Genomic DNA, 26,115 nt, shown 5'->3' on the forward strand with positions numbered 1-26,115 from the left:
TTATTTTATTATAAGTTTTAAAACTACGAATAACTTCAAACCAAATAATTATAAAAAATAATGCACTGGAAGAGTCACATCTTAACCATGGGTGAAAAATAATGATAATGCACGGAATCAAGAAGTGGCTCAATGTAAATCATAAGTAGATAAATTATTTATTTATTATATTATATAGGAATAAATTAGTAATTATATCAAAAGATGGTTACTTTTTATTTTATAAATTACTAAAATGAGGCAATCTAACGAGTGAGGAAAAGTCACATCTTGGTTTCGTCATAACTACCACAAAACAGAATTCACGGAATCATTTCTCATAATTCTCTACCAATCAGTCCCAAATTATTTTTTGTTTGCATAATTCATTGAAAAAACAATTTCTATACATCAAATTAAATATATATGAATGATATATTTGTCCCAAAAAAAAAAAAAACCAATTATTCATTTGGTATCTCTAAGACTCTAAAAGAACTCATCCAACTAAAAACCTAAACTCAAAATTTCAATGATTTCAAATTTGAAGATAGGGCTAAATTAGTGGGATTAGGTCGAGCATGGTCCCAAATACAGTTAGGATAATGTCATATCCCCTCACAGTCAATCAATTCAAAGCCCCAACCAATTGATTAAAATTCCAAAATTTTCAAAATTAATATATATATAAGAGTCATTTAGAATATATTCGTAAACAATGTCATATAGTATTACATAATAATTAATAATTATATATAATAAATATATATAGTATTTGTATGAACAATAATTATTGAATTATCATTTATAAATAAACATCTCTGGTTAACGTTGTCTCCCCTGAATATATATATATATATATATGTATATAATAAAAAAAAAGCATTAATTCTCAGCCATCCATTAATTTCGAAATCGTGTGGCTGAGAAGCATTCTCTCCCCTGAAAATCCTCAAATCTCAGAAGATGTGGGGGCGAATCCCTTGGGGCCCACACTCCCCACTCGAACATCGCCACATCAGCACAAACCCGCCCACACTTCTCGAACCCTCTTCTCTTTCCAAGCATCTCTACGTGGGCCCCACTCTCTTTTCCACACATATATATAAGAACTCCAGCCATCGGGAAATGTGAAGACCGCCGCCGCCGCCGCCGTCGCTGCCGCCGCTCTTCGTTTGCTCGCCGGCGGTGCCACCGGGAGATGATAAGACCTGACGAGGAGGATGAGGACCATCTGTGATGTCTGCGAGAGCGCCCCTGCCCTTCTCTTTTGCGCCGCTGATGAAGCCGCTCTCTGCCGAGCTTGCGACGATAAGGTCTTGCTCTTCTCCTCATTCAGGGCTTTTGATTGATGTATTTCTTGCTTTATTGAACCGATCTGAAAAGTTTTTAGGATTGGATCGTGGATTGATGTATGGATCGGAGTGGTTGTTCATAATTGTTAGCATTTTTTTTGTTGGAATGGATTTGGATTTTTAGTATGTTTAGTCTGTGGTTGATTTTGTCTAGAATGCTCTTGTAGTTTAGTGAGGATGTTCTACACTAAAGGAAAAATTGGAACTTTTACCAAAATGATGTGCAACAATAGGGTCTGTGGTGATTGAGATAAATTCCTTACAATTTGAGTTGAAAGGGGCTGAGAATAATTTTAAATTGGTCTCTTTAGTGTTTTTGCATGGTTTACAGACGAAATTTCCGACAGATTATTGTAGTTTGATGAAATGATTCATGTCTTTCTCTATACAGCATGATTCATCATTTAGTAATGGGTGGCAGAGATCAGGTTGAGAGAGTTTCATGTCACTGATTGGCACAGCTGTATTTGGAGCTGGTTTTCCCTTTCTAATCTTGGGCTGCTGCTAGTGTTTAGCTAATTGATTTGTTTTTGTTTCTTCTAGTCATTGCCAGTGCTTTTGGGGTAATTCCTCTACTTGTTTATCCATATGTCTGTGTATATCTCTGACCATTTTAAGTAAAGCCACCAATTTTGAAGGCATGCACATGTATATTGAGTCTTTCCAACCAATTTTAGGCTTTTATCTCTGGTGACTTCCTATTGTCATCTTCTGTTTTGTAACTTACTTTTCCAAATCGTGTTTGCTGCCTTAAAGAGGTCTATTCAAGAGTCTGAAACTTGTGCGCCTTACATCAATGGTTCTATTCTTCTTGAATTTTTTTAACTTGGATAAGGCACTTTAGGATTATTCTGTAAACAGATAAACCTGCATAACTGATTGTTCTTTTCTGTGTCATGTTAGGTGTTTATTCATTTTTTTTCTTTCCTTTTGACAAAATGTAACCTTTGTTTATAGAAAAGTTCCCCTAAACTTACATATCTACTACCACAGAGTGCAAATGGGTGCAGGGAAATTTCTCTGGCAGACATGCATGGATACTGCTTTATTTGGAAGTGGTTCATGAGTGAAAATAATGGCTGAGACCTCCAAGTGGTGTATTCTCATAAAGAAATCATAGGTGGGTGATGCAATTTAACCCCAAAGTCCACGTCTGTTTAGTGAGTTTTCTCAAGGATAATGAGAATGCGAGGCCTATAAAATAAAAGAAACCTCACAATTTTCTCTATTTTGTGATGGTTACAATGTAAATCTAATTCAACTTGCAGTCTTTAATTGCAGAAATTTCCTAGCTAATTACCATGATCTGTCTTGTACCAAGTTTAACATAGTCTTTCGACTGTATTCCTGTGTATTAGGAGAATGTTCATATCATGTCAGATCAAAGTTTAGTCTGTTCCACCGTCTATGTAGAAAAAAGAACAGAAACAATAAGGCGAAGCACAAATCTTTGCCTTGGAAAAGGAAGAAGCATATTGGATAAATGAAAACTTGCTTGTTAATTCTAACAATAGCCCTGACCCAAGCTGTTGGGCATATGGCTCTCCCAGGCATATGTATGACCATTTTGTTTTACAGCCTTTTGTCTTTGATTTAGAGTGAAGAAGGTGTATAGGGGAGGCGGGCAAGAAGGTCCTCATGGAATTGTTTTAATGTTTCTTATCAAACTTACAACTGGTGTTTTATTATATTGAATTGATTCCTGAAGTTAGTATTAAAGTTTAAAAGGGCCATCCGTCATGATAGATTTCATTCTGGTTGAAATTTTTTTTTCTTTCTATATATTGCCAATTGGCAATTTAGGTTCATATGTGCAACAAGCTTGCTAGCCGACATGTGCGTGTAGGACTTGCTGACCCAAGTGAAGTTCCTCGTTGTGACATATGTGAAAATGCACCTGGTATGGATACATCTGCACAATTTGTGCTTTCGTTGTCTTTCAAGGGTCTTTAATTACTTCCACTTTGACTGTGCATGCAGCTTTCTTCTATTGTGAGATAGATGGAAGCTCCTTGTGCTTGCAATGTGACATGATTGTGCATGTCGGAGGAAAAAGAACTCATGGAAGATATCTGCTCTTGCGGCAGCGGGTTGAGGTTAAATTCCTGCTTTGAAGTACACCATCAGCTTCTTGATGTTGTTTTTTATTTCAAGGAAATCAGACAGTCTGTTCCTGTATAGTTTCCAGGTGATAAACAAGCTCACATGGAAGATGCCGCCATTCAACCTAAGGACCCTGTTGAAAGTGGCAGGGACCCTTATCAGGCACTTAAATCAGTCACTAGAGGCCGGATGCAAAATCATAGGATTCCTACTGCTGCAACTTTAGATGAAAATAATGATGATCATGGCAAGATTGATTTAAATATGCGACCCCTTAGAACTCTAGGGCAGGCTTCAAACCCACAGGTATGCATTTTCGGTTTATGTGTATTGCCATTAAGTCTTTATTTATTTATTTGTTTTCTGTATATCCGCCGAAAAATTCTTAAATTGTTTATCAACCATTTAAATCTGGATGGCTGAAATTTTGCTTCTCTCTCCCTCAAATCACAGAACACATGCCATTATACAATTTGAGATAATCCTAGTTGTGTAATGTCATGTTGCTCATTCTTGAATTGAATCCTTTTTTATTTGACTTTCTTAAATTATACTGCTGCTCATTGTCTTTCTCACACACAAAGCCACAGGGTGTCGATCTTTCGAGTGGTAACAACCATGACACCGCCGGAGTGGTTCCAACGGGGCCTTTTAAAGGCGACGTAGAGAAGTGAGAGTACACGCCCCGGCCACTGTTAATTTCCCGGTAAATGCTCTTTGGTTTTTTGGCCATTTGTTTTATGAGAAAGTGAGAGATGCTCATATCTCATGGATATTATTAGTCAGAAGGGACATATGTTATCTTTGTGCATAATTCCCATTAAGCTATTGATGTACCTTAGTTCTTGGATAATAATGAGTTCATTTGGACACCATGTACAAATTTTCCAAAAAGGGAAAAGAAATTCAGGTGCATCTGTACAGTTGTTCGATACAAATCCCACGTATTATTTCTTCTGCAAATTTCGTATTCTTTACATCAATAGATATAACATCAATCCATAAATTACGCGTGCATGCTAAGACGGCACAAAGTTCATGCAGATCGGAGGTTTAACCTTAGCAAGGGCGAGCAACGACGAGGGAAGGATCCATAGCCCATTTCCGCAAATCAATCCAGAAGCCACAGCAGGTACCATCACATTAGCCTTCTTCTTATTCACCTTATTCCAAACAAACACAATAGCACTCCCAATGCTCATATCTATAGCAAAGCTTGCACCTACTAAGAATGGGACAGCCATGGCCATTGGCAAGGGCACCCACTTCCCATACCTTCTTGGAGAAAAGTCCCTCACTAAGTTAGCCACCACTGCAAACCCAAAGAAACCATAGCAAAGCTGCAAGCAATGTCCAGGCAATGCTGCGAACCCCTCAACTCCCACAATAGCCAAGTTTCTATAGATCAAAGCAAACGGAGCTTTAAAAGTTCCATTAGGATTCCCGACATCGAAGGCCTTGTAGAACAGAAAGAAGGATAAGGGTGCAATCACACATCCCATAGCTGTTCCGATTGCCTGGCTAATGAGCATAGATCTCGGAGAAGTTAGTGTTAGATGCCCTGTTTTTAGATCATGCATAAGATCAGCAGAGATGGATGCCATTGACTTAATTACTCCACAACCGACAAGCCCTGCCACCACGCCGGAGTCCTTCCCGGCCCATGCCGCAAAGATGAATAACGAAACTTTGCCGTAATTGTATGCCATGTTCATGTCTGTGAGTCCTGCTCCATATGCATTGGAGAAGGCAAGCACTGGTCCCATGATGTATGCAGCAATTATGTGGTACCACTTGAGTTCTGGAAATATTTGAGGTAGTGTGATTACACATATTGTTGCTAAGAAAACATAGCCTGAACAAGCTATCCATGTCGGAATTTTGTCTCTTAAAAACACTTCATTTCTTTCAGGATCATCATCGTCGGTTTTATCGCTTTTCATCTTCGATCTCTCATGTATGTTTTTGGCAGTGCAAACAAGCACTTTAACAAAATTATATAGTCCATCTCCAAGTATGAGAGTAATGGGGATGAACACCTGTTTGTTTGTTTGTTTGTTTTCACAAGATAGTTCAGAAGAAGATGATTACAAAAGTGAATTTCATATATATATATATATATATAGAGAGAGAGAGAGAGAGAGAGAGAGAGAGAGAGGTATATATGCTGACCTTATAACCTTGCAAGCTTCTCATATTGTTCTCTGGTAAGTTAGCAGAGTACCAGTTACCTTTCTCTTGTTCTATCAATGGCCACATAATGCCCCATGAAAGCACAGCTCCAAGAAGAACAGACATATTCACAAGATGAGAACATATCATCCCTGCCCCAACATATGTGGGATCAAAATCAAAGAAGAACCTACAAACCAAAGAGATAAATTAACACTTTTTAATGCCAAAAAACTAAACTAAGTTATTAATTAACAAAATCTTAAGTTAATTTACGTTTGTTTCCAAGCTCTTAAACCAAAAGTAGGGAACTGGGAGAAGCCACACTGTTCTCCTCCAGAGTAGAACCATTGGAAGAAGCCCCACAGGAAACTCATTATAAAGCACTTTGCAAAGCCTTTGATTTGTTTCCTAAACATGAAAGAAAAGAAAAAAGGTTTAATATTTATTGGACTTCAATGTGTTGAAATTTCCCATATGCAGTAGTAGTAATAGTAGTAGTAGAAATATATATATACTTAGCCATTGCATCTCCTTGAGCAGTGTGAAAGCCATTGATAAGAATAGCAGTAGCTGTTCCACTTGGATATGTTAGTTTGTAGTCTATTATCATTATCTGAAATCATAGAAAGAATATCATATTATTAGTCAATATTTTTAAAAAAACACATATAACTTTTCCTTCTTCTTCATTGATACCTTTCTAAGAGGAACCAAAGACAAGAGACCAACAAAACAAACAGTGAAAAGATAAGCAGTCATCCAACCAATCCCAGGCTCCTTATAACTCTTTGCTGTATTCCCCTCCATATCAACCCCTGCCAATTCATAAGTCTTCTTGTTCAATCCCAACAAATAAGATCCAAATCCACCTGCAAAAATTAACCTCATTATTCATCATCATTTGAACATAAATTCTCTATATGCATGAAAAACATAACCAATAATAATAATAATTATCATACCACCCAAAGCAATGCTATAACATGCAACAGCACAAGTTTGGACCACTGTATTCTCCTGAGGAGTGAAAGGAGTAGCCAATGCACCAACCCTGTGAAGAAGTTTAGTCCATGTTCGGATAAATATAAAGGCGAGAAGTGCGGCGGAGACGTTCAGTGTCGGCACGAGGCCGGTTGTAAGGTTGAGTTTCATACAAATGATGCTATACAAAGCTCCAATGATTAAGCTAGCCATGAAACCTCTGAGAGTTAACTGATCTTTCCATTCAGGTATACTTTTCTTGATCATCATCTTGTTGTTGTTGTTGTTGTTGTTGTTGTTGTTGTTGATGATGATGTTTACTTCTTGTACATCTTTGTGCTCTTTAAGTTGAGAATCATTTCCAACTTCTCTCATTTCCTCCATGTCTTCTTAATTCTCCTTCTTTAATTCTCTCTAGTGAACACATACAAAAGACTTTGGGCACTTATTTATTTATTTATTTATTTATTTTTTTGCCAAGGTGGGCTGTCTAGCCGCTAAGAAAACAACGGGCGTGTACAAGTCTTGTCGAAACAAGTGAGAGTGGGGTCCACGTATACATGGTGCTGGGACCACCCATACACAATCACTACTCACACTCCGACTTGTGAAGGATTTTATTGGGGACCCGGTTACCAATAGACCACTTGGTTAATATGGTCAATGTGTGTATATACCAAAGGAAAATAGAAGGATATCAAAATAGTGTTTTTATATATAATATATGGCCAATGTGTGTTCACGAGACTTTTTATGAAAAATAAAATAAAATAATTAAAAAAAAAATACTCATTCTTGTCACAGTATGATTTTTTATTTTTATTTTTATTTTTGTTGAGTTTTATAATTTTACTAGTTATGTAACATATATATATATATATATATATATGTCTATCACACGCAATGCACACAAGTTTTCTTTAGTACTTCTATTTTTAAAATTTATTTATGAGTTCCAACGACTTATATATTTAAATTTTCAGGTATTTATTTTTCTCATTTTAATTTATAAAACATTCAATCAAATAGATGATAAATCTGAGCCAATGATTCTCAATTATTTGAATATTCTTAGCAGGAATTTTTAATTAGTCCGAGGGAGACTTTTATGCTCATCATTCGGGCCATATTCTAAAACATATTATTAGAACGTAATAATTGTACTTATAATAATTGTGCCCTATTAAAAATTTTTAAGATAGATCACATGTTTTTACTTTGATTAAATACAACATCTTTGTTAGACAAAGCTTAATTTTTATACTACTATAAAAAAACACATTAATTTCATTAATATTTTTTCATATTTTGGTGAAAACTGTTCCGACTACTCTTACAATATTAGTGAAAGAAAAGTGAGGTTCAATTGAGGGTTTACTAGTCTTTAAATAATTTTTATTAATATTTTTTCAGATTTTGGTAAAATTATTTTGACTACTTTTACACTATCAATAAAAAAAAAAGTGAGGTTCAGCTGAGAGTCTATTAGTCTCATTTTATCTATTCATGTAATCATTATTGGTGATTAAGACGAGAATTTTTTATTTCATATTTTGTATTTATTTTGATATACAATTTTATAATTGTTTTCTCTTAATATAATTCAGTAGTTTGTCTTTTTTTTTTTTTTAATTCTTAACGGAATTTATCTAGTTGATTGATTAATGTGAGGTCAATGAAAGAATATTAATAACACTAGAATACATGGGCATACAAGTGAGACAAAAACATGAAGCTAGTGCTCAAATAATGAAGAAAAATCCTAAGAAAAAATAAATAAATAGTTGGCCTAGAAAAATGGGCAGAGACCAGAGATAGATAAGATAATGCAGAAGATACCCACATCTTTTTGGATTTGGACTTATATGACTTATTTTGTTATCTTTTCTTAGCTTGCTTGAAATATGTGGTTGATAATGAGACAAAGTTTATTTTCTAGTGACCTGGGTCCATGTCTCTTTATGTCTCCATTTCTCTGTCTTTGATAGAAGAGGAATCTTCTTCTCACTCTACAATGATTTGTGGTCTTATGCTTTCAATTTTTTTTCTTGTCTATCAATTTCATTTAACATTTAACATTTATGTCTTCATTTCTGTGTCTTTGATAGAAGAGGAACCAAAGTTTGAATCTAAATGTCTGTAAGTAACAACTACTATTTAGTGCAGTGCTATGTTACTTGAGTAGTGAATGAATAGACTCAGAATTAATTTTTTTCGGTCGACAATACTATTATAGTAATGTGTATATACTAGTAAAGTACTACATAAATTACACCATGTGTATCTATCTGTCTCTTGACACCCTTGTGTGGAGTGGCGCTTGTCATTTTTATAAAAAAAATAAATAAATGTCTGGAAGTTAGAATCACTATTAATTAAAGTCCTAATTGTTAGAAATATTTATTTTAATTAAAATAAAATTACAGTTTTAGTATAGTTATTTACTCTAAATTTGAGTATGATTAACCGGTTTAAATTTATTTGGTTTATAATTCTATATAAAACATTGTGTATGTAAATTTCAAGAGTTTATATCTTAATTATTTTGTGAGAGATTATTCCTGAAAATATTTAATATATAATTAATAACTAAAATTTCAAAAGATAATCCCACTAAAAACATTAGATAGTTTAGGTTAAATGAGAAATTAAAATTAAAGTTTAATTAGGAAACTTGAGTGAAATACGCGTAAATAAGCAAAGGCGAGTCATATTTTTTTTTCATATTTTGTTTTAGTCTCTGTTTTTATATTGGATGAATAAATTGTTTATTAAGCATTTTCAAACTTAGTCTTTAAAAATTTTAATTTTAACTAAATATGTTTATAAATAAAGAGTTGATGTGTATTTTGCTTACTATTTCTTGTAATCCTTTAATTTGATGCATCATTTGTTTTTCTAACATCATCCTACTTTTATAGTTTTAGAGATTTCAAACTTTACTATTGAAAAATTTTACTTTGCTAAATAAGAATAAGAACATGACCAATCTTCTTAATAAATGTTCACTTATTATTTAGTTGTCACTATTTATAAATTTTCCATTTAATACTTCAATGACTTAATCAACATCTACTTAGTCAAATTGATATAAATAACCAAAAGAGTTATAGCCCAATAGTATTAGTCATATTATGAAAAACAAGTATGAGACATTTAATTTAGGTTAGATGAAAAGTTAAAACTAAGGTTTAATTATAAAACTTAAATGAAATGCTTATAAATAGACAAACATGAGTCTTACTTTCCTTCGTGTTCTGTTTTAGTCGATATTTTTAAATTGGATGTATTAATTGTTTATCCAGCATTTTGTTTTAGAAAAGTTATCAAGCATTTTCAAACTTAGTCTTTAAAATTTTAACTTTAACTAAATATGTTTATAAATAAGAGTTGATGTGTGTTTTGCTCACAATTTCTTGTAATCCTTTAATTGATGCATCATTAGTTTTTCTAACATCATCCTAATTCTAAAGTTTTAGAGGTTTCAAACTTTACTATTGAAAAATTTTACTTAGCTAAATCGGAACATGATTAATTGCAGACCAATCTTATTAATAAATATTCATTTATGTTTTAGTTGTCACTATTTGTAATTTTTCATTTAATACTTTAATGGCTTAATCAACATCTAGTTAAGTCAAATTGTTAGAAATAATTAAAGAAGATATTGTGAAAAATAAGTGTGAGACATTTATAAGTCTAGAGTTCAAGTTTTATTGGATGTGAATAGTGGTGATGAATTTCCGATTATGGATGCAAACTGCTTAAACTCCGTGTTACTCGGTAAAGATATGTGGATTGGATGATCAATATAACGTTTAAAAATAGAAAACTTCAACCATCTTAAAAAGTTTTAGTAATTTTATTAATTTTCAAAGTGAATAATCTCCATCTAATTCTTTGTTAGACTTAGATGAAGACTGTTATAGAAGTCGGTGGAAGCTTCTTTTTTTTTTTTTAAACTCAACAATTTATAATATTTAATATGCATTTGGGTAACTCTTGGAGCATCTCATCCCATTAACAGCCCAATTAAATCTTGTCATTCATATAAAAAAAATGGGTAACTTTTTCAAAAGTTAAAAAAAAGCAGAAAAATAAAATACGAAGAATAATCCTTTTAAAATTTAAACTAAAGTTTAATTAGGAAACATAAGTGAAATACACCTAAATAAGCAAAGATGAGTCATTTTTTTTTTATATTATGTTTTAGTCTCTATTTTTATATTGGATGAATTAATTGTTTATCAAGCATTTTCAAACTTAGTCTTTAAACATTTTAATTTTAACTAAATATGTTTATAAATAAAGAGTTGATGTGTATTTTGCTTACTATTTATTGTAATCCTTTCATTTGATGCATCATTGGTTTTTCTAACATCATCCTAATTCTAGAGTTTTAGAGATTTCAAACTTTACTATTAAAAAAATTTTACTTAGCTAAATAGGAACATGACCAATCTTATTGATAAATGTTCACTTATTATTTAGTTGTCACCGTAGGCGGAAGGAGAGGGGGGCAAGGGTGTGCTTGAGCACCCCCTTGCCCCCATGAAAATGTTTATATATTATATATAATATATGTATAATATTAAAATATTAGCAATTATAATTAATATATATAGTTATCTCTTTATTTTTTTAAAAAAATTCCAACTCATGCTATTTAAGATAAATTAAATAAAAATTATAAAATTATTATATTAAAAAAAATCGATGTTCAGTGATAATAATAAATAATAACATAATATGGGTGCTGAAACCTATATCAATTTTAAATTTTATATTTTAAATATTTTTTTATTGAATTTATCAAATTAAAATTATCAAAAATCTCTAAGAAATATGTAATCCTTATCTTTCAAGTTCAAATACAATTTTTCTCTCTCGTATAAGTTAAAAGTGTAGTACAACAGTAAAATTTAACTCTGAATCATTGGTTGAGTCGATTGATGAGTTTTTCTATTCGCTCAATCTCTTCCAATTTTCTGTTTTATGTGAGACTTATCTTGTTTTTTTTTATCTAATTTAATTTGATTCATTAATTGTTTTATTAATTTTTTTATGAATTTTTTTTATATTTGTTAAATATGTGTTTTGTTATTTGTTATGAAAATTTGTTATGAAAAATTTATTGTGCAAATTATTATGAAACTTTGTTAAATACTTTTTTATTAATTGTTGTGAATATTTTGATTGTTCATTAGATTACAAATTAAATTAGATTATGAATTTGCATTAAGTTGTTTTTTAATTGCATTATTTGTTACTAGTAAGTTGAGTTAATTGTTAATTATGTAGGTATAATAGTTTGTTTTTACATTTAACCCAAAATATTTAGATGTATGTATATTTTATATAGATTATTATTATTACAATCTCAAGTTTGAAGTAATAGAATTATTCAAAATTCATATATATTTTTTTTAAATTTGAATTCAGCACCCCCCTTAATTTTGTTTCTAGTTTCGCCACTGGTTGTCACTATTTATAAATTTTCCATTTAATACTTCAATGACTTAATCAACATCTACTTAGTCAAATTGATAGAAATAACCAAAAGAGTTATAGACCAATAGTATTAATCATATTTTGTAAAACAAGTATGAGACATTTAATTTAGGTTAGATGAGAAGTTAAAACTAAGGTTTAATTAGAAAACTTAAATGAAATGTTTATAAATAGACAAAGATGAGTCTTAGTTTTGCTTCGTGTTCTGTTTTAGTCGCTATTTTTAAATTGGATGTATTAATTGTTTATCCAGCATTTTTTTTAGAAAAATTATCCAGCATTTTCAAACTTAGTCTTTAAAAATTTTAACTTTAACTAAATATGTTTATAAATAAAGAGTTGATGTGTGTTTTGCTCACTATTTCTTGTAATCCTTTTGATGCATCATTAGTTTTTCTAACATCATCCTAATTCTAGAGTTTTAGAGTTTTCAAACTTTACTATTGAAAATTTTTACTTAGCTAAATAGGGGCATGATTAATTGCAAACCAATCTTATTAATTAATGTTTACTTATATTTTAGTTGTCACTATTTGTAATTTTTCCATTTAATACTTCAATGACTTAATCAATATCTACTTAATCAAATAATAGAAATAACAAAAGTGGTTCTATTACAGAAGCATTGGCTATATTGTGAAAAAACAAATGTGAGACATTTAAAAAAATCTCGAGTTCAAGTCTCGTTGGACATGATAATAGTAACAAATTTTCAATTATGATGCAAACTGTCTAAACTCCGTGTTACTTGGTAAGAATATGCGGATTGGATGATTAATATAACATTTAAAAATAGAAAGCTTCAACCATCTTTAAAAGTTTTTAGTAATTTTATTAATTTTCAAAGTAAATAATCTCCATCTAATTCTCAGTTAGACTTACATAGTGTTTGGATTCAAAAGTTGAAGGAAAAGTAAGGGGAGGGAAAATGAGGGAAAGGAAAGGGCGAGTTCAACCCTCGTTTGGATAGATAAATTTTATGGAGGGAAAGGAAAGGAGAGTTCTCTAATAAACCTTGTTTGGTTACGGAAGGGAAATGAAAAGAAAGAATATTATAATACCCTTATTATTAAATAAAAATTACTTATTTCTATTTAAACACATGCATTATGAATATCTCAAATAAATTCACACTTTAAGTAGATTTTTTTTAATAAATATTAAAATTATTATTTTGATTTTGATTTTTATACTTTATAATAAAATACAATTGCATTAATGTCTAATCACATAGTTTATAAAAGAAAATAAATTATGCAGAGATTTGAAGCACAAATAAACTATTGTCTATCATATAACCATATAATATTTGCATAAAGAAGACAAAAACAAAATCGAAGATAAAAGTGAAACCAAAATATATATTTCTCGAACATCAAATTTTTGAAATACAAACAAATTATTAGTCATCAGAATCTATAGTTGAAAGAACAACCTACCTTTTGAATAGCATGTTATCATATGTAGCACCACACATGAACAATTAGTCGTGCAAATGCAAAGTAGCTTCTAACTATTTTTAGAATAGTTCCCTTATCAATTATGCAACACCAAATTACTTAATTAGGATTTAAAGACCAATTCCTCCTACAATTCTATATGGATCATCACAAGATCACTTTATCATATGGTTAATAAACTTATTTTAATATTTTAATTCATAGCATAATAATCATGCTGAATTTAACAATTATTTTGTTTTCTCACTCAAAGAAAATTTTAATTTTATTTGTACTTCGAATAAAATTTGGATAACAATAGAATTATATTAAGATAAATTATTCTAATGATGAATTGAGAAATAAAAAACATAATATAAACAAATAGTTAAAAAAAATAAGCAAACAAAAAAGAAATACATAAAAACAAAGATTGTGATGGGTGTCATGTGAATACTTGATTAAATAAAATTAGATTGAAAAAAGTGAAAGAAAAAACTTATGAAGTGGTGTTATGTAATTAATTTAAAAAAATTAAGGGTAATAAGTTCTTTTAAAAAATTTTAAAATCTTTACGAGATTCTCCCTCCCGTAGCACCCCAAATCGGGGGGCCAGGAAAAGGGGGATTTTCGGAGGGTTTTGGAAGGTCAGAGTTAACCTTCATGTTTCTTCATTAAATTAAAAATATCAATCCAAATGAAGGAAGAGCCGACTCTGACCCTCCAAAACCCTCGTTTTACTTTACTTTCCATCGCCGACTCTCAATCCAAACATAGCATTAATGAAGACTAGTCCAAAAGCCGTTGGAAGGTTTTTTTTTTGTTAAACTCAACAATTTATAAAATTTAACATGTGTTTGGGCTGGAAGTCCAACCCAATAAGTCTTGGACCATCGGAGCCCATTAACAGCCCAATTAAGTCTTGTCATTCGTATAAAAAAATGGGTAATTTTTTCGAAAGTAAAAAAACAAAGAAAAATAAAATACGAAGAATAATTCTTTTAAAAAATTTAATTTGCAATGCAAATAGCACATGAAGCTCTGGGAATTCCCAACGAGAGTTTTTTTTTTTTAAATCTTGTGGATAATTCCTTTAGGTGTTGGTTTGTAAATAAATAAATAATTAATTAGATATCTTTGCATAATTTTCTATAAATTTAAATATATAAATTACTTTTAAAAAATAATATTTATACTTATTAGATAGGAATATCCTTAATTTGGATGATGATAGAAATATTTATAAAAAATAATTATTCAATTAAAATAGCTTTGCATATTTTAAAATCCATGCGGATGATTGAAATAATAATTCTCTATATTTTTTAAGCAAATCTCTTTAATTTTCACAATTATAAATATATATTTTTTAATTTTTAATAATGGCGAGTTTAATCACCTAGAATGAAATTTAAATTAATGGTATAATTTTAATGGTGATAGCCACAAACTTAATTTCGCAAAATCTAATTTAATGAAAAAAATGATTTCATCACAAAATTTCATTGACATTGCATTGAGTTTATTGACCAATAGTTAATTTTAGGATCATTTTCAAATTAAAATCTTTTGATATAATGTTTACTAACTAATTAATTTTTATTTATTCTTTATAAAAATGAAGGCCATTTAAATGAATCACTATGCCACGTGGGCTCAGCATGAATATTTTATAAACTTTAATAGTATAGTTACCTATAGATGTTGATCTGAACCGTTATATCACAATTCAATGATTTGTTGATTATGTATTACTGTAATAGTGCACAATAAAAAAAAAAAGAGATGTACAATATTATACATTATTTATACTAGCCATTTTTCCCGGCTTCGCATCGAAGATTTTAAAGTTTTGTGAGGAGTTTTGAGACAATATCATATATAAAATAATATAATTAAACAACTCATACTATAGAAACGATTTTATAGTCTTATAGACATTTATTACATAAATAATTAAGTGTAATTAATGTTTTTTAATTATTAATATTATAAGTAATATAAATAAAAACTTAAATGTTATTAAAAAAAAATAAAATTGTTCCTTGAAACGCTCTCGGAGTAGATTAAACATCTACTTTAATAGTATGTATAGATAATTATTAAATAAATTACAACCATTAAACTCTATTTCTAATAACGGATGTTTGCATAGAATGTTCGCAAAAAAACACTTTTTTTCATATATATATATATATATATATATATGAGAAAAGGGTTTCTGTGGATGTAAACAGATGTCCACAGACAGTAACAGTAGAATTAAGATAATGCACAGTGAAAGCTAATTTTGTATTAATTGGGTTAATTAATCTAATTTTGGAAAATACTGTTTATCCCACCTTTTACTGTACATTGTTAATAAGCACAGTATTATTGTTTACTAAATAGTGCAGAACCGTTGGATTGAAATCTAATGGCATAAAGCAACGTTCACAGATTACGAATTTGTGAACATGCATAATGCTATATATATATATATATATATATATATAATCATAACAATTGTAATAAATATATATTTTTTAAGGGTACATATGTAAACAAATCATATTTATTATTTATTATTTTATAAGGGTTTATAAGCAAAAACGAGTAAGCTATTTCCCAGCTTGCGTTATAAGCCACCGTTTCGTTTCGTGGGCTCTCGTACCCTAATCTCTGTCTCTCTCTCTCTTTCTCTTCGCTTTCTTTCTCTCGCTTGCAACCCTCGTCGTCTCGAGCTTCGATTGAAGAGCTTGCCCTCGTTTTGCGCTCGATTTGGGAAGGGATGGGATCGTCGGAGACGCGGTTGGTGCAGGAGTTGGTGCTCTATGCGGCCAGCGCCGCGCTTAGTTGCTTGGTGCTCTTCGCCGGGCTTCGCCAACTCGACCCTAATCGAGCCGCGTCCAAGAAGGCTCTTGAACAGAAGAAGGAGATCGCTAAGCGCCTTGGCCGCCCGCTGATCAACACCAACCAATACGAGGTCTTTTGAAATCTATCTTCATGCTTAATTGCGCTAATTCCTGTTCTTGTTTTGTTGGATTTGGTTTAGGGTTTTTATGCTAATTTGGTTATGACCTTCTTTAGGGTTTACGTTTGATCTTTGGATTTTGGTTTTTTAGATTTTAGGGTTCTAAAGTTCAAAAAGAAAACAAATTTGCTATTTTGGTGATTTTCTTTTGGTTGGTTATTTGTATGTTGATTTTATGAATTGCTTTTAGGTAGTTGGCTTTGATTTCGTGTTTTAGGATTAAGTCTTTGTGTTTTTTTTTCCTTAATGATGCCCGAGCATGATGTTCGTGTTATTCTGTTTCGCTGCCTGTATCATTGTACTGCGAATTGCTCTTCCTTTGTTTTGTATTACAATTTGAATGTATGGCTTTTTTGCAAAGACATGTAACCTTGGAAAGAAGCTCTCAGGTAGCTGCTGAAGAAGTTTAGGTATATATTAAAACTTCTATCAGGGCTTTGGAATAATAAAATGGAAAAAGGAACAAAATTGTCTTATGAGTTGGTTAGTACCATATACACTTGTGGTAATTTTTGTCAAGGATTTGTTTCTCTTATTAGTTATTTTTCTCTTACAATTACTTCCTCTGCAATTTTTTCCTTTGATATAACTCATGGATGATGAAGCGAGTGAAATTTTATATTGTATCATCACTTGCAGAGTCAACAACATACTTTTGAAAACTTGCTGGCTCACACCTTAAAAATCTCCTTATATTGCCTCATTATTTAATGCTTCCAGTTTTGTTTGACATTCTATTATATGTCAGGATGTTATAGCATGTGATGTCATAAACCCTGATCATATTGATGTGGAGTTTGATTCTGTTGGAGGTCTGGACCATATTAAACAAGCATTATATGAATTAGTCATTCTTCCTTTACGCCGACCTGAATTGTTTGCACATGGAAAGCTTCTTAGCCCACAAAAGGGAGTTCTGTTGTTTGGGCCTCCAGGAACTGGAAAAACAATGCTGGCAAAAGCCATAGCTAAAGAGTCTGGTGCTGTTTTCATCAATGTGAGAGTATCAAATTTGATGAGTAAATGGTTTGGTGATGCTCAAAAACTTGGTATGTGCAGACTGCTTTAGTTGTTTTTTTTTTTAACTGTTTGATAACTTGCAAAAGGATTCAGACTAAACTGCTTACTTTTATGTATGAGAGTAATAGAGAATTATTTTTTCCGTTAGCTTAATGCAATTCTTGAGTTTAACATATTTAAATAAATTTGATTGAGTTTCATTCTGAATTCATATAACTGTTTATTTGTTCCAATCCTTAAATGGTTCCCATACTTTCTGGTTCAAATGAGATTTGTTTTGTTCTATCTAAATTTCGCTTTGCATTGCATGTAGTCTAATTTTTAGTTATGATTTATTTGACTTCCACAAGCGCTGAATACTGCTCACTTTCAAAATGAAGGCGTGTGCCATATATGTGGGTGTTCCTAGCATTTACGTATCAGTATATCACACGTGATGAAATTTAAAATCTATTGAATAATTCTTTAACATAAAACCTTTAAATGAGAAAAATTATTTTAAAGAGTTCCATTTGATCAATCTAAAAGTCAATACGTAGTTTGATCTTTTCACAAATTTCTGACTGGAGGTATTTAAATATTCACCAAATTGTATTTTTCAAATTCAGGACCTAGATTTTGTCTCATTTACAAACACGAGTATGTGCTTGACAATTGTTCCATATTAAATTCTTTCTTTGTAGTATAATCGAATAGAACCCGAGTTTTTGTATATGCAGACATGGGCATTGAGCTTAATACATGTGAATATGGCTCTCAAATATTAGAAGAGTCGCTCAAATCAAAGTTTGTTAGTTGTCCTTTTGTTCTTGCAGTGTTTGCTTCGGTATTTCACAGTCAAATTCTATTCCTATTAGTGTCTTGAGGCAAGACAAATTATGCAGCCTTAGAATTTTTAGTAATCTGTATAGGCAGCAAGTGCTCATTTATTGGCATCTTGAGTTAGTAATTCTAAAAGTTTCTAATAATAGAAAATAACCCTACATAACTATATCATGAATATTTGACATCTAGATATATTAATTCTTAGTTTTTACTATCCTAGTTCTATAAAATGCATTTCTTATAGAAGTTTGCTTATTGAATTTAAATCGGGATTCATGCAGTGACCGCTGTCTTCACTCTGGCTTATAAGCTCCAACCTGCTATTATTTTTATCGATGAGGTTGATAGTTTCTTGGGCCAGCGTCGCACTACAGATCATGAAGCTATGACCAACATGAAAACTGAGTTTATGTCCCTGTGGGATGGTTTCACCACAGATAGTAAGTATATTCTGATGTTCTACCATATTCAACCTACATTCAAATAATTTTTGATTATTTGGTATTTGTAATAGAAACTTTATCTCATCATGTACCAATAAACGAACATGTTGCCATTTGTTTTATGACTAATCTATTCAATGTTGTAATAACATCCAATTCTTCTTGATTTATCCCATTATTTCATATCTGATATGGTAAAAGATAAACTTATTAAAAACCATCCTTTGTTGCTTCTCCATAGAAAACGCACAAGTCATGGTTCTGGCTGCTACAAACCGTCCATCAGAACTAGATGAGGCAATACTTAGGCGGTTTCCTCAGGCTTTTGAAATTGGCATACCTGATCAAAGTGGGAGAAGCCAAATATTAAAGGTGATTCTGAAGGGAGAAAAAGTCGATGAGAACATTGACTATGACTACATTGCCAGTTTATGCTGTGGTTTCACTGGTTCAGATCTGTTTGAGCTATGCAAGAAAGCAGCATATTTCCCTGTCAGGGAATTACTGAATGATGAAAGGCAAGGGAAGCAGGCACATGTAAGATCCTAGCTGATGATAGTGATATTACCTTGTTAGATAAGTTCAGAGTCCAATTAGTTATTTTCTTTGTTATGTTTAGCTATTTGTATCAGCTTAAAAATTATTACTTCAATATCCAAACTTGTGGTTTCCTCTGCAGAGTCCCAGAGCATTGACACAGGCGGACCTTGAGCGAGCGCTCTCAACATCTAAAAAAATGAAGAAATCAGCAAGTGAATATAGATTGGGAATGCAATTAACCCCATGGGCGAGGCAAACAGAAACAGATGATGATCAGGTCCAAAATGCTATCTTGGAGATATCCAAGCTTATGTCTCGTATTGTTAACAACCAATCAGAAGCACAAGATCCTTAGTCTTTATATAGCCATCTTCAAGGTTTTTTTTGTCTTTCCCCCCTTATGTACCACTTCTGAAGAACTTAACTGAATACGTGTTGCACTCTCAGGAATTATAGTGTTGGTTTACAAGCAGCTGATTCGCCCCCACTTGCAGGCATTCCACATACTCCTGGTTGAATGACCACATTTTGAAGGTGCTGGGAATTCGATATTCTTCTGGTTGAATTATTATGTTTTGAAAGTGCTTGCTTTAAATAATTTAGCTCAGAAGTCTTTGTATCTATATTCCAAATTCATCAATCAGTAATTGTCCCTACATTAAATCATTTTTTTTCCCATGGGTTCTGTATCCTATGTCATTTTGGTCATTTTCCAGAATAGTATCTTGTCCACACTATTTTTTTTTTTTTTTTTACTTAAGTTGAGATAAAGGAAAAAATAGTGTATTAGTTTAGCATGATCGTGGGTTGTTATACAGGGATTGGTAAATGTTTATTCTCATGAAATGTTTGATTAGGAAATAGGGTTCAATCTGATGAAAGAAAGACTTATTTGGTTAAAATGCATCATTTTGTAGTGTTAGAGAAGTTGAAATTTAGACAGTTTTTGACACTCAATATTCAATGTGAAACAACTCCATGATCTGATATTGTGATGGAATATTTACATTATAGGCGTAAAATACACAATGAATATTCACCATGATCCCTGTGATCAATGCTTTATTTTTTCATTGGAAAAGGACTCAAAAGCCTAGACTTAAAGCAGAAATCTAATGCAATGGCAGAGAAGAGAAATACAAAAACACTCTCTGAAACATACACTGCTCCATCAATAGAGAGAGATACCAAGCTGCCAATGTTGGATTCTAAAGGCTTTCCTCTAACCTCAAGTGCAGCAAGACCTACAATTTCAAACAGATTAGCTCAGTGTCCAAATTTACACACACATTAAGTAATGGAAAGCCAAAGACCAGTACCTCTAACAAAACCAAAAGCTGCAGATGTCCCTGTTTTAAGTTGTATATTGTCCAAATCCCTTCGTATCGTGTAACGGTATGTAACCCCAAACAATGCACAGCTAACAAAAATGGTAGTCAAGTGAAGGGCAAATTGAGGGAAATCGGTTGAGTGATACAGTGAAATGGGTAAACCAGTTATTGTCCCAACTAGAGATGAGATTGATGCAGCTTTTATCGATTCCCACCGGTCTGCGGTTTTGGTATCTTCATTTGTATTGCCATCATATGTGTCAAACAACAATGAGCGCTGTGCTTCTTCCGCCAAAGCTCGTGCTTCTAGTATTTCTTTCTGAGCTTCTGCAATCTAGAATCCATAACAAAGTATCACCATTAGCAATATATATAAAGTTTAAGTCGTTGTTTGTTTACATCCATTGGATAATGATCCAATGATTATTATTTATATTGATATTGTACAAATTTATTGCATACATGATCACTATGCGTACTATGTAATACTGTTAGCACTGTTTAATACTGTTTATGAATGGGTTTTAGCTACTGGATGATAATTCAACGGTTACTATAGATGTCCCTAGATTCGACATCCAAGATGGTCCTCATATATATATATATATATATATAAAGTTTTGCATATGTTGGTTGCCAGAGGTTTCATGGAGAGTTATTCATGATAGACATGAAAGATAATAACTATCATAAAATCTATAAGAAAGGTCAAAACTTGGGGCTTTGGAAAGCTTGTCTAGAGTTTGGAATGAATAGATTGCATTGAATTCTTAACACAACATGTTAATTTGATTAAGTTCAACCCATCAATTAATGTGATGATATAAGTAAGCAACAAACTCCCTGTTGATCAAATTCTTGCATCAATGGAATGCCCAATCAAGTCAATGAAAAATCCATTTAAAAAAAAAATATGAGAAATCATATGATAAAGAGAGAAAAACACAAGCAAGGCAAAGAATCAAACAGATGATGGGCATGAAGTGAACCTCCAATTTCAACTTCTTTTCAATGAAATCAAATTCTTGCATCAATGGAATGCTCAATGAATTCATTGAAAGAAGCAGCTAGAAAAATGCTTATCATTAATAATAAGAAGAAGAAAAAAAATTGAGGCAAAGAATCAAACAGATGGTGGGCATGAAGAGATGAACCTGGGATTTCCTGGTCTCAAGCTGTTTGATTTGGTTCTTAGCACGGAGGAATTGGGCTTCCTGCCTCTCAATATCAGCAAGCGCAGCCCTAGCGAGATCCACCCGCTGAGACGCCTTGTCGAGATCGTTCAACAGCGGGCGGTTCTCGTCCCTTTGTAGTAGCTCGTCGACCATGGCTGAGACCTGCTCCTCGGCGCGAGAGGGTTCGGCGGTGCATCTCGCTTGGAGAAGCTGTAACCTTGGAGATGGAGCTCTAATGGCGAGTGAGGGTTTGGGAGGGACTAGGGTTTGGAGGCTAGTGATTGGCATTGGACGCATCATCATCATCATCGCTTTGGATGCGCTGAAGAGACGATGAAAATTAGGAAAAGGAAAAAAATTTATTATTATATTATATCATATATATATATATATATATATATATGCGTGTGTGTGTAAAAATGGAAACATTTTTATTAAGATTTAATTAATGTAAAAGTCCTTGTAATTGTGTATGTCTTTTTATTTAGTCATTGTAATATTTTTAGGTACAATTAAATTTGCATATTTAGTCGAGTTGGGTTATTCTAGTTTGTGGTGTAGATGAGTAAATGTAAATTGCAAGGACTTAATTGTATTTAAAAATATTACAGTAGACTAGAATGACATAACTCGACCAAATATGAACATTTAATTATACCTTAAAATATTATAAGGACTAAAAAAACAAAAAATATATAATTATAGGGACGACAATTAAACCTTTTATTAATTATTAGTATGCACTTAATTTTTATACATTTATACTCTGAAAACCTAGTAATCTTAAAACATAATTAATATTTTTAGGAAATTTTGTCATGGAGATATTTCTGAATTTTTTTATGATTTTATTGAATTTATTAAAATAAATCATCCCGTAATAAATAAGTGATAGGGACATTAACTCTTATATGGAATATATAGTAGATTCGACTTTTTTTTTTTTTAAATATAGTTGAGGATTTAAAATGTGTATATTAATTAGATGTATGTCTACTTCTTAAAAAGAAAAAAATTTATTTTTATATGAGGTGAGCTAGAACAAGATAAATATCAAAAATAGATAATTTGTCACAGTGTTTTTTTTAAAAATTAATTTGTCACAGTATTTTTTCAACAAAAAAGATTTGATAAATCGCAAAAAATTCATTGGAATATATAGCTCTATATATACATATATAGAAATTACTTAGTAAAAAAATGAGATTAAAAAAAAATTGTATGCACTGTGATTTTACTATTTCATTAAATTTACCAAAATACCCTTCTCACTTCACAGGAATGAGCTAGCAAGTGATGTACATACTACATACATGCCGTATCACAAGGACATATTAGTCTCATCATTGGTTGGTAAAAAAAAAGTTTAAAAAAAGCTGGATAAATCACATAACATCACCATAATCCATTAAGCTTTGGAAAAATGTCACAAAAGACAAAGCCATCATCAAAATAGTATACATGTAATTCAGACACATAATAACTTTAATCTCTTACAAGTAACAAAAGAACAAAGAAACTTGAAAGCAAAAAATAAACACACAAATATAAGTACCTATAACCAAACAAATACCATGAATGCAAACTTTTAAAGATAAATCCCATCAAACAAACCAACAAAAAATCACAAACAAGAACAAGGATACCCTTTCTTCATAGCACTAGTTTCCATGATAGACCCATCATTGAGAACAGACACTTTGGCACCTTTCAGTGTCAATATATCAAGTTCCCCCTTCTTCTTCCCTTCCTCACTCTCTAATGCCTTCTTAGAAACCACTCCATGAATTTCCTCCATAATTCTAAGGAATGCATGCTCTACATTGTCACCACTGAGTGCCGATGTTTCCGAGAAGAAGAGTCCCTGTTCTTCAGCAAATTCAATGGCATCTTCAGTGGAAACAGCCCTTTGATTCACAAGATCAGCCTTGTTTCCTATTAGCATCACAACAATGGAGTTATCTGCATGAGCTCTTAGTTCTTCAAGCCATCTTGCAACATGATCAAATGTTTGCCTTTTAGTTATGTCATAAACCAGCATTGCTCCTAGGGCTCCTCTATAGTATGCACTGGTCACTGCTCTGTATCTGCATTCATTCAAGACCTTCAATCAAAAAAAAATATGAAAACTCTAATTTTATTTTATAAAGACAAGATTATAATTGAAAATATCATGAACAAAACAGGTCTCTCGAGTTTGAAAACTCAAGAGCAATAAAAATAAAAAAAGGTACTTGTCGCCGGTTTATTAAAAATAATTCAAAATGTCTTTATGTTCAATGTTTACAGATGTGAAAAACATGTTACAGATGTGAAAAACATTTCACATGTTTTTCATTCCATGTGGAATAATAAATAAATTTAAGTCCATTTTATTGGATGAATTAACCTGCAATAAATTCCAAATTTTACCAAAAAAAAACCACAGATATATATAATGAAAATATAAACATGTATCCAAAAACAAATATAAGATGCATTCACTTGAGCATTTAAAGAAAATGTTTGTATAATAAAAGCAATAATTGAAAACATGTTCTCATGTTACTCAAATTATTGTTTTTATGTCCAATTATAAAGATGCACATTTTCAGCATTTAATGAAATAATTGTTTCTTTTTTTTTCCGAAACAATTATTAAATACATGCTTTATATATATATATATATATATTTTTCATTATTGTTTTTATAGCTAATTATGAGATTCAATTGCACATCATTTATTGAAAAAAAAAAGTGACAATTGAATACATCTATTTATATACATATAATTACTGTTTTCTTGTTCAGCATTTAATCAAGATTTCACATATAAAATAAAACAACAATTAAATGATTTCAATAGAAAATATAAAAAAAAATCAAATTATTTAAAAGAAAAATATATTCAATCAAACACTTACCTGCTTTGTTGACTAAAAATTATGAACAATTATTAACATAAAATCAGCAGTAATTTCATCCCAAAAAAAATAATAATAATAATAAAAAAACCTAAATCAATCCAAGAGATCAGTGACAACTGACAAGCTTAAAGAAGAAGTTAGGGTTAGGGTTAGGGTTAAAAAGTATACCAAAAGAAAGAAAAAAAGAAGAAGAAAGTAACCTCTCTTGGCCGGCAGTATCCCAAATCTGAGCTTTGATGCGCTTGCGATTGAGGGTGAGGGTGCGAGTCTGGAACTCAACGCCGATGGTGGATTTGGAGTCAAGGATGAACTCATCTCTTGTGAATCGGCCGAGCAACTGCGTTTTCCCCACCGCCGAGTCTCCGATGACGACTATCTTGAAAACGTAGTCGATTTCCACAACCCCTCCTTCTTCCCCTTTCTCCACTTCCCCTTCATACTCCATCATCGACCTCACTCCTTCTTCTCCCTTTCTCTCACTAGTACCACCATCGCCATTGATGTAGTCTCTCTCTCTCTATATATATAAATATATAAATATATAAAGAGAGAAGAAGGAGAGTACTGTGTGAAGGATTAGGTGGGTTTTAGTGAGGTTTTTTTTTGGAAAGGATTTGGGTTTTTTATTTTAATTATTTTTTAAATTTAAAAATGAAAAAGAAAAAGGTGGAAAGGTCTATAGTATAATTAGTGCTTCACTTATTAGGTGTTATAATAGAGTTTATTTATTATTTTATTTAATTATTTATTTTTAATGAGTGACTGGAATTGGATTTTTAAAGTAGGGTAATGTTTGTTGAGATTTTGCTTGAGTAATAAACCGGATTTTTATAGATATAAATTTAGTCTAAATTGTTCATAATGATTGTGAGATTTACAAAAACAGAGTGTTTGGTTAAAGGATAAAAAAAATAAAAAAATAAATAAATTATATGTATTGAAAAATAATCAAAATACAAAACATCCACTAACAAAAATGGAATGAGATAAACATTAAAACTAGGATAAAAGATTTAGGTTGAAAAAGTTATTATACAAATTGATATTGACTTAATTAATATTAATTAAAATTAATATTTTTGAGAAATTTAATTTATAAATATAATATTATTAATTAGGGAAAAATTATAATGAAATTGAATATAGTCACAGTGAAAAGAGCGCGTAAAGAGGAATGATGAAAGCAACTAATCAGCCATGAGAGATGTTCATTGTAAAGACAGTGTGCACTGAGCGCAATTCAAGATGGTTTTATTTGGAGGAATGCTGCCGGGTTTCTTATTATTATTAATAATTAATAATTAATAATAATTATTAT

At 31.4% G+C, this 26,115-nt stretch overlaps 5 protein-coding genes across 10 annotated transcripts; 2 read left to right on the forward strand and 3 right to left on the reverse strand.

Moving 5' to 3' along the window:
- The first annotated feature begins 1,096 nt into the window (after positions 1-1,096).
- On the forward strand, positions 1,097-4,619 carry LOC120255778 (B-box zinc finger protein 19-like). 4 transcript variants are annotated; one of them, XM_039263549.1, is made up of 6 exons: positions 1,097-1,295; positions 3,138-3,234; positions 3,315-3,430; positions 3,516-3,743; positions 4,022-4,143; positions 4,482-4,619. In XM_039263549.1, the coding sequence occupies exons 1-5, from the start codon at positions 1,203-1,205 to the stop codon at positions 4,109-4,111; spliced, it is 624 nt and encodes a 207-aa protein (XP_039119483.1). In that variant the 5' UTR covers positions 1,097-1,202; the 3' UTR covers positions 4,112-4,143; positions 4,482-4,619. The 4 variants fall into 4 exon arrangements, with proteins under 4 accessions (XP_039119483.1, XP_039119481.1, XP_039119484.1 ...); XM_039263551.1 differs by lacking the exon at positions 4,482-4,619 and adding an exon at positions 2,328-2,454 and having other exon boundaries at positions 1,142-1,295; positions 4,022-4,352; XM_039263547.1 differs by lacking the exon at positions 4,482-4,619 and having other exon boundaries at positions 4,022-4,352.
- LOC120255777 (probable metal-nicotianamine transporter YSL9) lies at positions 4,428-7,319 on the reverse strand. Its single transcript, XM_039263546.1, has 6 exons — positions 6,575-7,319; positions 6,309-6,481; positions 6,128-6,225; positions 5,886-6,020; positions 5,610-5,799; positions 4,428-5,476 (listed from the first exon to the last, which is right to left on the reverse strand). The coding sequence occupies exons 1-6, from the start codon at positions 6,975-6,977 to the stop codon at positions 4,457-4,459; spliced, it is 2,019 nt and encodes a 672-aa protein (XP_039119480.1). The 5' UTR covers positions 6,978-7,319; the 3' UTR covers positions 4,428-4,456.
- Positions 7,320-16,175: 8,856 nt separating this feature from the next.
- On the forward strand, positions 16,176-20,050 carry LOC120255780 (ATPase family AAA domain-containing protein 1-like). Of its 3 annotated transcripts, none has more exons than XM_039263554.1 (6): positions 16,176-16,508; positions 17,305-17,605; positions 18,683-18,841; positions 19,086-19,381; positions 19,524-19,761; positions 19,832-20,050. In XM_039263554.1, exons 1-5 carry the CDS (start codon positions 16,314-16,316, stop codon positions 19,737-19,739), a joined length of 1,167 nt encoding a protein of 388 aa, XP_039119488.1. In that variant the 5' UTR covers positions 16,176-16,313; the 3' UTR covers positions 19,740-19,761; positions 19,832-20,050. The 3 variants fall into 3 exon arrangements, with proteins under 3 accessions (XP_039119488.1, XP_039119489.1, XP_039119487.1); XM_039263555.1 differs by having other exon boundaries at positions 19,524-19,661; XM_039263553.1 differs by having other exon boundaries at positions 19,524-20,050.
- Positions 20,051-20,312: 262 nt separating this feature from the next.
- Positions 20,313-22,242, reverse strand: LOC120255781. Its single transcript, XM_039263556.1, has 3 exons — positions 21,870-22,242; positions 20,704-21,049; positions 20,313-20,628 (listed from the first exon to the last, which is right to left on the reverse strand). The coding sequence occupies exons 1-3, from the start codon at positions 22,197-22,199 to the stop codon at positions 20,447-20,449; spliced, it is 858 nt and encodes a 285-aa protein (XP_039119490.1). The 5' UTR covers positions 22,200-22,242; the 3' UTR covers positions 20,313-20,446.
- Positions 22,243-23,316: 1,074 nt separating this feature from the next.
- Positions 23,317-25,341, reverse strand: LOC120255765 (ras-related protein RABA3-like). Its single transcript, XM_039263529.1, has 2 exons — positions 24,998-25,341; positions 23,317-23,977 (listed from the first exon to the last, which is right to left on the reverse strand). Exons 1-2 carry the CDS (start codon positions 25,243-25,245, stop codon positions 23,515-23,517), a joined length of 711 nt encoding a protein of 236 aa, XP_039119463.1. The 5' UTR covers positions 25,246-25,341; the 3' UTR covers positions 23,317-23,514.
- Positions 25,342-26,115: the final 774 nt, after the last annotated feature.

The sequence above is a fragment of the Dioscorea cayenensis genome, unplaced genomic scaffold (assembly GCF_009730915.1).
Source record: "Dioscorea cayenensis subsp. rotundata cultivar TDr96_F1 unplaced genomic scaffold, TDr96_F1_v2_PseudoChromosome.rev07_lg8_w22 25.fasta BLBR01001193.1, whole genome shotgun sequence".
NCBI classification, from domain to species: Eukaryota; Viridiplantae; Streptophyta; class Magnoliopsida; order Dioscoreales; family Dioscoreaceae; genus Dioscorea; species Dioscorea cayenensis.